The sequence below is a fragment of the Natrix helvetica genome (genome assembly GCF_964273705.1).
Source record: "Natrix helvetica genome assembly, chromosome: Z".
Lineage (NCBI taxonomy): Eukaryota > Metazoa > Chordata > Lepidosauria > Squamata > Natricidae > Natrix > Natrix helvetica.
In genome coordinates, this window is record NC_138554.1 from 13,662,595 (window position 1) to 13,674,255 (window position 11,661).

The following is an 11,661-nucleotide window of genomic DNA, read 5'->3' on the forward strand; positions in this document are numbered from 1 at the left end:
AATGCAGCCATCTATCAGGAGATTTTGGAGCACTTCATGGTTCCTTCTGCAGACGAGCTTTATGGGGATGCTGATTTCATTTTCCAGCTGTCCACACTGCCAAAAGCCCAAAAACCTGGTTCAATGACTGTGGGATTACTGTGCTTGATTGGCCAGCAATCCCGTCTGACCTGAACCCCATAGCGAATCTATGGGGCATTGCCAAGAGAAAGATGAGAGACATGAGACCGAACAATGCAGAAGAGCTGAAGGTCACTATTGAAGCATCCTGGTCTTCCATAACTCCCTCAGCAATGCCACAGGCTGATACCCACCCACCATCCCCCACCCTTGCCTCCTTGCAGCAAAAAGCAAACAGACAGGTAAGCTTTAGCACAGCCTGATTTAGCATGAGCAGCTGATTGGTGGTTGGATCAGCCACCCGGAAAACTGACAATCAGTCGTTCCTGGCTGAGAGCATCACCGCTGCCTATCACCGCTTCCATGCTTCCCCTTTTCAGCCTCCACATGCCCCATTTTAAGCGTTTGCGCATCCCATTTTTGGCCTCCGTGCATCCCATTTTTGGCCTCCATGTGTTCTGTTTTACATGCGTCCCATTTGGCAGTGATAGATGGCATTGATCCGCATCGCCTGGAATGGGCCAAAAGTGGGGTGCGTAGAGGCAAAAAATGATGCATGTTGAGTGCTTATACATTATGTCCTGAGGTTGGGTAGAGCCTCGTGCAGCTACCCCTACTGATTCACCTGAACCAGAAAGAACCAGCTGAATCCCACCTCTGATTGGCATGCTTTGGAACATACTAGGAGGCCAAGAGATGGGGCAAGTAATGGGTAACAGTTGTAGTATCATGATAGACCATATATTAGTAATAGTATCGCAATAGATGTTATATTAAGCAAAGAGTAAGAAAAATGAGCTCAATAAATGCATTTCCAATATTTTCTTCTCTATTTTTGTCTTCTGTACATATGACCGTTCACTCTCCCATTTTCTACATAATGTCTTAGTTCCAAAAGTTCATAACAATGCATTCGTGTCTACTGATACATAATAAACATGTTTCTCTCTGATATTTTTCGAACAAAGTACTGCTGCAAGTAATATTATTGATTACTCCTTAAGTATAGTCATTGTCACTTCTTCTCCGTGTCACAAGGGCATTCCAGCAGACTGACAAAACCGTGATCCTAGATTTAGACATTGCATTGCATTAATCTCTGTTCAGAAATACAGAACTACATGCAGGCAGGGGGAAGAAAAGGATTTCTGTTTGATCAGATATTTCATATTGTTAATTCCAGAGAATGTTCATTGTCTTAACTGTAGGTAACATTAATGGGTGGCCAACCAACCCCTCATCTGAATGATAAAATAGGAGCTACTGTTTAATATCTACTATGGCCATATGTTATAGTGAGTTGATTACATTAAGAACATTGATTTTATTATTTTTTCCTAACATAGTATTAATTTCTCCTGTTTACAACTGCAAACTCAGTAGTCCTCTTCCAATTGTTCACAAATATTATCAACCTGGAGACTTAATCATTGCTGCAATTATTTATCAGGTCTTCTTTCTTTCAAATGAGATCACTTTTGAAAGCTTCCCCTCTCGTGAAGTGCTTGATCAGTATCTGTAAGTATCCTCCTGTAACTGCTTCTCCCCCAGCTTCTTTTTTCCTGTAGTATTTTTCTCCTGAACCATATCATTTGCTATTTAGTCAATAATCAACTTCCTATGTCCATATATAGCCATTTTTATTAGAAAATTCTCAGAAATGCCTCCTTTTTTAAATACAGAAAGTCAAATTGAGACAAAGTGATGTGACTCATAAATTGTATGAATTTTTCATCAGGAGACTTCCTTCCTTCAATAAAGTCCTTTTTTGAAAATAAAAATCTAGAGGTTCTACATGCCCTCAGGTTCATCCAAATCCCCCCCCCCCCGCGTTTCACCTCACCAAGAAATAAAGCATCCCCAAGTGCATTTGAGGATTTTTTTTCAAACTTGTTTAGTGTTGAAACATTAAACTGACTTCCCACCATTAAAAATCACTGACAAAATATAGATAGAACTGAAATTAAATGTTTATTTGACATCTAAGTTGATCCTGGAGGAGATATTTTACAATGAATTTGACAGTTTGCCAGAAGAAGAATGTAAAATAGAGAAGAAAGCAGACTACAAATGCTTTCTCAGCACAATGTCAGCTTTCTACCTCTCCTCATCACTGATTCCTTATATCAAAATGCATAAGCAGTAGATCCATAACATTAAAAAATATCAGCCACCTGCATCTAAAGCAGCAATATTTCCTGTCATTTGTAACTTTCACTGAAGGTTCCTCAGTCATAATTATCAACATGCTTTGGCTTTGGCATTTGCTGTAAAGGAGATCAATGAACATTGTGAGATTTTACCCAACGTTACCCTTGGTTTCCATATCGCTACCAACTATCTTGAGGAATACACAACTTATCTTTTAGCAATGGAATTTCTATCTACAAAAGATAAATTTATCCCCAACTACAAATGTAATGACCAGACAAATACTGTAGCTGTCATTGGAGGACCCCAGACTAAAACCTGTGTCAACATGGCAACAACTCTGTGCAACTACAAATTTCCCAAGGTAAGAAGAAAGGTGGAGCAAGATGGAAAGTTTCTGAGCGAGTTGTTATTTTCAGATGTTAAGTCCTTATGATAACTCCTATGACAAAGATTCCAGAGGCAAGAACTATTTGTCATATAATAGTAAATGTATTAAATAGTAACATCACAAAGGCCAGTCACTTCTTTGATTCATGAGCAATATTAAACATCCATAACTGTCACTATGCATTTGATGAAGCCTCTTTCTGTATCCTACTCAAACCCAATCATTGTATTAAGTTAAAAAATGCATTATTCCTTTACTTTTTTAAAAGTCTGTTTCCTTTCTTCCTATATTCACCCATATTTCCCCAATTAGATTACATATGGATCAGCTCCTTTGGTGAATAATGACCAAGAAGGGATTTTTGTCAAATGGATGTTCCCTGATGAGATCCACCAACTTAAAGGAGTGCTACATTTACTATTGCATTTTGGATGGACCTGGGTTGGGATGATTTCTTTCTATGAAGAAGATAGGGAGAGATTTGTTCAAAAGAGTCTTTCCATGTTTTCAGAGAAAGGAATCTGCTTTGACTTTATGGAATGTATACCCAAAATGATGTATGGTGATGAAAGTGCTGAAATGGTGGAGGAAGCAGATAAATTATATAGAGTAATCATGGGGAGTACAGTCATTGCAATTATCTTGAATTCTGAAATTACAATCATAGTGACATTGAGGATAATGCTCTCTCTTTTAGATTCAGATGATATTCCAAAGGAGAAAAAATCCAAAGTTTGGATCATGACAGCTCAAATGGAATTCACCTCTATTCTGATGCAAAGACCATTGCCAATTGATTTTCTCCATGGTGCAATTTCCTTTGCACTTCACTCAAAGGAGTTAAGAGGATTCCAACATTTTATGCAGAAGAAAAACCCAAATTTTGAAAAAGACGATGGGTTTATTAGGGATTTCTGGAAAGATGCATTTGAATGCTCATTCTCCAGTGATGTTACAGATGAGAATGCTGAAAGGATCTGCACTGGAGAAGAGAAGCTGGAGACTCTTCCTAATTCTGTCTTTGAGACCACCATAGGTGGACATAGTTACAGCATCTACAATGCAGTCTATGCTGTGGCACATGCTTTGAGAGCCTTGCATACCTCCAAAATCAAGTGGAGTCGAAAATTGAATAAGAGGAGCTTGAAGTACTTCTTTCAATCACCATGGCAGGTCGTGTTTACTAATCAAATTCAGGAATCATGTAGAAAATGTTGGCTTATAGATTTTTTTCCTCCTTTCTTTTTGAAAGTGTCTTTATTTATAGTTCATAATACTTAACAGTAGACCTCCCTCTCTTTACAGATAGTTTTGAACGTTCATGGTATTCTCTTATGCAAAAACTAAAACAAATTAAAAACCTTTTTTTTTTCAAACATTATCTGAATAATCTAAACCATGAAGGCCATTTATGCAAAATTGGATGCAATTTGAAAACAAACTGAAGCTATTGAAAAATTTTGAATAAACACCCACTAACATTTGAACTTTATTTTATGTATGAATCACTTATGTAAAGTATCCTCATAATTCCTTTCAAAGAATCCAGTTAATATTTTTATTTCTTTGGATTTTTTTCCCCATTCAGCTCCATCATTTTTTGCAGCAAGTTTCCTTTAACAACAGTGCTGGAGAACAGGTTTCTTTTGACTCCAATGGAGAATTGGAAACTGGGTTTGATGTTTTCAATTGGGTCACATTTCCAAACATGTCCTTTCTGAAAGTCCAAATTGGGAAGATCGACCCCATGGCTCCCCCAGAGAAGCTCCTTACCATTTCTGCCAAGGATGCTGTTTGGCCCCTCATATTTAACCAGGTGTGTCTCATTTTTTCCCACTTTTTAGGAAATCATGTATTCATTGATCCACATAAGTAAATAATTAGATCACAACCATAATCAAACTTGGATGTAACAACTTCATTTTTTTGTTTCATGTATATTAACATAAACTAGTAAAGTATATATTAAAGTCTAAATGACTACATCATTTTAGTTTCAGTCCAAAATCATCCCAATACATAGCAGAGTAGTAATCTCTATTAATTACTCCGTGGCTTATATTATTAAAATGAGCATCAGACACAGTAAAATAAAATAAAATTAGACAGGATAAAACAGTAAGATAAACAGGGATTACGGCAAAACAGAATGCTAAGATAAATAATGAAATATATCCTAGAGATGGACAAATGTATGCCCTTAAGTGAATTAATTAGTTTTACATGTAACCTCAATGTTTGGTAGATGAGATGTCCTTTTTGGAGAAGCCTGACTATAAATCTAACAGTCCAAGTGACTACATATATATTTCGGCCCTGAAGGAAATAGAATTATTTTGTTTGTTTGAATCCTAATATGTCATTTTCGTGAAACAATATTTCTACGTATTAAGCTCTTGCCATATAATGGACAATTGAGTAGGAGATCTGAAGTAGTCAGGTGTCTTTAACTACATTAGAAAAGAAGGAACAGTTAAGAAAATGTTTCTCTAACCCAGCAAGTTTATGAGGGGTAGATTTCAACTTGCAACTTCAGCATGATTGTTTGGAAAATAACAGCATAACTTTGGAGGTATTCTAATCCAACCCCCCCCCCCCCCCATACTCAGGAAACCCTACATCATTTCAGAAAAATGGTTGTCCAATCTTTTCTTTAAAATCTCCCATCTTGTATTCACAACTTCTGGAGGCAGGTTATTCCAATGATTAATTGTTCTGTCAGGAAATTTCTCTTAGTTCTAAATTGCTTCTCTCCTTGGTTAGTTTCGACCAATTGCTTCTTGTCCTACTCTCAAGTGCTTTGGAGAATAGTTTCACTCCCTCTTCTTTGTGGCAGATCCTGAAATATTGGAACACTTCCATCATGTCTCCTCTAGTCTTCTTTTCATGAAATTACTGTGGCCTTATCAAGGCATTTTAAAGTGGTATTAGCACTTCATGTGATCTTGATTCTATCCCTCTGTTTATGTAGCCTAGAACTATGTTGCCTTTTTTGGCAGCTTCTGCACACTCCTGGCTATTATTTAAATGGTTGTAGATCATTCTCATGGTTCCTACTATTGAGCAAGGTACCATATATACCAGTGGTGGGTTTCAAATTTTTTTGGAACCTACTCTGTGGGTGTGGCCTCCTTTGTGGGAGTGGCTTGCCGACCATGTGACCTGGTGGGAGTGGCTTGCCGACCATGTGACCTGGTGGGAGTGGCTTGCTGACCATGTGACCTGGTGGGAGTGGCTTGCCGACCATGTGACCTGGTGGGAGTGGCTTGCCGACCATGTGACCATGTGGGAGTGGCTTGCCGACCATGTGACCATGTGGAAGTGGCTTGCCGACCATGTGACCTGGTGGGAGTGGCTTGCCGACCATGTGACCTGGTGGGAGTGGTCAAGATGATGTCACTGAATTCTTTGCCACAATGGGTGAACTACAATAAGACTAAAATAAGTACAAAAACAATAAAAGAGCTACTTACAGAAGGAGGATGACTGTTCTTGCCAGTCTTCAGTATCACGGACTCCAGTGAATGGGCTGCACAAAGAAAACACACAGAAATGAACTCTTTCATTGCCAGTTTGGGATGAAACAAGCACACAAAAGAATAGAAAATGAAAATTACTGTCCTTTTTTGCGTCTTCTGCACCACCTTGCTCCAACAACCTGCATAAAGACAGACAGAGAAAGCAAGACCTTAATTGCATGCACTGCATTAGGATGAAACAAGCACACAAAAGAATAGAAAAGGAAAATTACTGTCCTTTTTTGCGTCTTCTGCACCACCTTGCTCCAACAACCTGCATAAAGACAGACAGAGAAAGCAAGACCTTAATTGCATGCACTGCATTAGGATGAAACAAGCACACAAAAGAATAGAAAAGGAAAATTACTGTCCTTTTTTGCGTCTTCTGCACCACCTTGCTCCAACAACCTGCATAAAGACAGACACAGGAAGCATGAAGGGCTTGCACTTCACCATCTCAAGCATGAACACAGCACAGACCACACCACTCAGCCAGCAATAAACCCAGCTACTTACAGAGGAGAGATGACCAGCTTGCCCGTCTTCTGCACACCACCTTTTCAATGGAAGCCCAAGATACCTGCATAAAGAAAGACACCGGAAGCAAGACCTTAATTGCTTGCACTTCACCATCTCAAGCATGAACACAGCACAGACCACACCACTCAGCCAGCAATAAACCCAGCTACTTACAGAGGAGAGATGACCAGCTTGCCCGTCTTCTGCACACCACCTTTTCAATGGAAGCCCAAGATACCTGCATAAAGAAAGACACCGGAAGCAAGACCTTAATTGCTTGCACTTCACCATCTCAAGCATGAACACAGCACAGACCACACCACTCAGCCAGCAATAAACCCAGCTACTTACAGAGGAGAGATGACCAGCTTGCCCGTCTTCTGCACACCACCTTTTCAATGGAAGCCCAAGATACCTGCATAAAGAAAGACACAGGAAGCAAGACCTTAATTGCTTGCACTTCACCATCTCAAGCATGAACACAGCACAGACCACACCACTCAGCCAGCAATAAACTCAGCTACTTACAGAGGAGAGATGACCAGCTTGCCCGTCTTCTGCACACCACCTTTTCAATGGAAGCCCAAGATACCTGCATAAAGAAAGACACAGGAAGCAAGACCTTAATTGCTTGCACTTCACCATCTCAAGCATGAACACAGCACAGACCACACCACTCAGCCAGCAATAAACCCAGCTACTTACAGAGGAGAGATGACCAGCTTGCCCGTCTTCTGCACACCACCTTTTCAATGGAAGCCCAAGATACCTGCATAAAGAAAGACACAGGAAGCAAGACCTTAATTGCTTGCACTTCACCATCTCAAGCATGAACACAGCACAGACCACACCACTCAGCCAGCAATAAACCCAGCTACTTACAGAGGAGAGATGACCAGCTTGCCAGTCTTCTGCACACCACCTTTTCAATGGAAGCGCAAGATACCTGCATAAAGAAAGACACCGGAAGCAAGACCTTAATTGCTTGCACTTCACCATCTCAAGCATGAACACAGCACAGACCACACCACTCAGCCAGCAATAAACTCAGCTACTTACAGAGGAGAGATGACCAGCTTGCCCGTCTTCTGCACACCACCTTTTCAATGGAAGCCCAAGATACCTGCATAAAGAAAGACACCGGAAGCAAGACCTTAATTGCTTGCACTTCACCATCTCAAGCATGAACACAGCACAGACCACACCACTCAGCCAGCAATAAACCCAGCTACTTACAGAGGAGAGATGACCAGCTTGCCCGTCTTCTGCACACCACCTTTTCAATGGAAGCCCAAGATACCTGCATAAAGAAAGACACCGGAAGCAAGACCTTAATTGCTTGCACTTCACCATCTCAAGCATGAACACAGCACAGACCACACCACTCAGCCAGCAATAAACCCAGCTACTTACAGAGGAGAGATGACCAGCTTGCCCGTCTTCTGCACACCACCTTTTCAATGGAAGCCCAAGATACCTGCATAAAGAAAGACACCGGAAGCAAGACCTTAATTGCTTGCACTTCACCATCTCAAGCATGAACACAGCACAGACCACACCACTCAGCCAGCAATAAACCCAGCTACTTACAGAGGAGAGATGACCAGCTTGCCCGTCTTCTGCACACCACCTTTTCAATGGAAGCCCAAGATACCTGCATAAAGAAAGACACCGGAAGCAAGACCTTAATTGCTTGCACTTCACCATCTCAAGCATGAACACAGCACAGACCACACCACTCAGCCAGCAATAAACCCAGCTACTTACAGAGGAGAGATGACCAGCTTGCCCGTCTTCTGCACACCACCTTTTCAATGGAAGCCCAAGATACCTGCATAAAGAAAGACACCGGAAGCAAGACCTTAATTGCTTGCACTTCACCATCTCAAGCATGAACACAGCACAGACCACACCACTCAGCCAGCAATAAACTCAGCTACTTACAGAGGAGAGATGACCAGCTTGCCCGTCTTCTGCACACCACCTTTTCAATGGAAGCCCAAGATACCTGCATAAAGAAAGACACAGGAAGCAAGACCTTAATTGCTTGCACTTCACCATCTCAAGCATGAACACAGCACAGACCACACCACTCAGCCAGCAATAAACTCAGCTACTTACAGAGGAGAGATGACCAGCTTGCCCGTCTTCTGCACACCACCTTTTCAACGGAAGCGTATTGAAATACCTGCATAAAGAAAGACACAGGAAGCAAGACCTTAATTGCTTGCACTTGCACCTTACATAAGAATAGCACAATGAAAGAGATACACTCAAGTACTTACTTGTTTTATTGCTTTTCTGGTTGTTGATATCTCCATAGTGTCCTTAGGCTTCCAGATTCTTCTGTTGCAGCTTTCTTCGTCTTCACCCGTGGATCATCAGCTGTGTGGTGGTGCGCTCTGAGCCAAGCTTTCACTGTAGGAATTGGGTCCCATCTCTCAACAGGTATGCCAACAACACTTATCACCATCAGATTACTTATGTTTTGTACAGTTAGGCGTGTTCTTTGTTCCGAACATATGAGGTTCATTTTTGAGAACCCCCTTTCCGCCTCTGCTGAACTAACAGCAATTGTTCTGACAATATCTCTAGCTTTCCGGATATTGCCAGGAATTTTGTACTTCTGTGGATTTTTCTTTACATTTTCCAAAAAATCTCTGTAGTCGTTAATGTTAATGTTGTGATTAAAAACATTGCCAAATGCATCCAATGCTTGCTCTGCCTCAGCCCATGGAACGACTACATCTTCAATGTGCCAGTAATCTGGCTCCAGATAAGTGATAAAGTGCAATTTGTTTGTTGTTGGCAATAGGCTACCTGTTCTTAGATGGTCGCAATCCATCAGCCTTTTCTTTAAATTGGTGATGATGCTTTCCACAAGTATTCCACGAGGAAGGGCAACAAATCGGTGATTTGGAGCTAACTTGATGTTTTGGAAGGCTTCTGTTTTTAGCAATTCCACAAGTTCGTTTTCACATTTGCCCTTACCCCGTCTAAGGATTTCCAAAGAATCGATTGACCGCAATACTAACTTTTGGGCCATGACGATATTTGTCTCTCTCCCCTGTAGAGCATTTGACAGCCAAGAAATCTCAGTTAGGATGTCGATCATCAGGGCCAAATCCTGCAAAAAGTTTAAATTTTCAAAACGGGAAGCCATGCCCGGGAACCTTTCATTTCCCTGAAAAAACTGATGTAGCGCTGGATAAGCACGCCACACAGCCATGGTTGCCCTTAAACTACAGGCAGCCCATCTTGGTCCCAAAACTCTGCCAATCTTCACAATTTCTATTCCCAATTGTTCAGAGATTTGGAAGAGCTCATTCTGGCTCTTGCAGGATTTGTGGAAGGTGGTGTGTACTTTGTCCAGGAAGATCTTGAAATGGTTGATCTGCTTCACTTCTCTTATTGCATCATCCAGCACAAGTTGCAGGCGGTGGTTCAGGCAGTGCCAGATGATGATGTTTGGGAACTCTTGAGCTATTCTGGCGCTGACTCCAGATTTTCTTCCAAGCATAACGTTGGCACCATCGGAGCAGAAAGCGATTAAATTCTTGCGTAGATATCCGGTGGTAAATCCAACTCTATGCAAGCTTTCCATTGCTGCAGAAAATATGGTCTCTGCATCTTGTCTCTGTAATTCCAGAAGCTCAACGAAGATGGTTGCTGGGCACTCTGGATCCTCAACTTTAACGAAAACTATCAGCACTGCTCTCATTGAAAGTGTTGAGGCTTCATCAATAATTAGACACACCTACAGAAGAGATGGGAAGAAGATCGCAGGGTCGGTTTTATGGATAAAGAAGTGGAACTGATTAAGCAGATAAAAGAGACTGGCCCAAAACAAGTTAAAAGAATATATAATGTACTGTTAGAAAGAGACTCAGAAAGTGAATTGGTTAAGGATTGTATGATTAAATGGGCTCAGAATTTTGGTGAAGTGGTTATGTTGGAAACGTGGGAAAAAATATGGATTCAGAATGTTAAATTTACACAGTCACAGAATTTAAGGGAGAATTTTTATAAAATGTTTTACAGATGGTATTTAGATCCTAAAAAATTATCATGCATGTACCCAAATGTTCAACCAAAATGTTGGAGATGCGGGTGTCTAGATGCTACCTTTTTAGGGTGGAGGGTGGGGCAATATATATGTATGAATAAATTATAAGATGGGATTAATGAAACATTGCTATGCTAGGAGAAATTTATATTAAGAGTTATAGATGTTAAATTACATCACAATTACATTACAAAACTCTTTTAATAAAAAAATAATAATTAGACACACCTTTCGATTATTTGCAATAATCCTTGAAAACACGGTGGTCTTGATTTGGTTTGCAATGAATTCAACAATTTTCACTGCAGATCTCCGTGAATGCAAGCCAACTCCCACATCCACTCCAACTGTATTGAGCAAATTTACTTGCGCTTCGATGTCTGAGAAGGGATTACATCTTTGCGCCAGATCGTAAACCGTGGTAAATATTGTGCAAGTAGTGGATAAATGTTTCTCAGTTGACTTATCCACGGATTTGGTCAAAGCCTCCTGCTCCCGTTGCTTACTGGTCTCCACGCAAATAAGGTGGGCTTTTGATTGAAAATGTTCCTTTAATTTTTTTCGGAGTGATGCTTGTTGAACATCCTTGCTTTTCCCTGCTGGTGCCACCTGGAAATGTTTCCACTCTTTGGAAACATGAATACCTTGCTCTAACGAGAACATGGGTTTTGCACAGTACTCACAACCCAGCTTCTTGTCGGATACTGCCAGTCCATCATACTTGTCCTTGAAGTTACTGTATTGCTGCAAATTCCAGCAATCAGGAAGTTGTGGAACTACAGTGGAGTCGATGGACTTGCTGCTTTCGCCGGCCTCAACTGGTGGTAGTGGTTGTGCTGGTGCTGCTGGCGCTGGTGCTGGTGCTGCTGCTGGCGCTGGTGCTGCTGGTGGCGCTG

The 11,661-nt window shown here is 41.1% G+C and overlaps 1 protein-coding gene across 1 annotated transcript; it reads right to left on the minus strand.

Moving 5' to 3' along the window:
- Positions 1 to 8,989: 8,989 nt before the first annotated feature.
- On the minus strand, positions 8,990 to 11,101 carry LOC309381721 (E3 SUMO-protein ligase KIAA1586-like; the record flags this gene model as incomplete). Its single annotated transcript, XM_081933006.1, has 2 exons — positions 10,994 to 11,101; positions 8,990 to 10,456 (listed from the first exon to the last, which is right to left on the minus strand). Exon 2 carries the CDS (start codon positions 10,418 to 10,420, stop codon positions 8,990 to 8,992), a length of 1,431 nt encoding a protein of 476 aa, XP_081789132.1. The 5' UTR covers positions 10,421 to 10,456; positions 10,994 to 11,101.
- Positions 11,102 to 11,661: the final 560 nt, after the last annotated feature.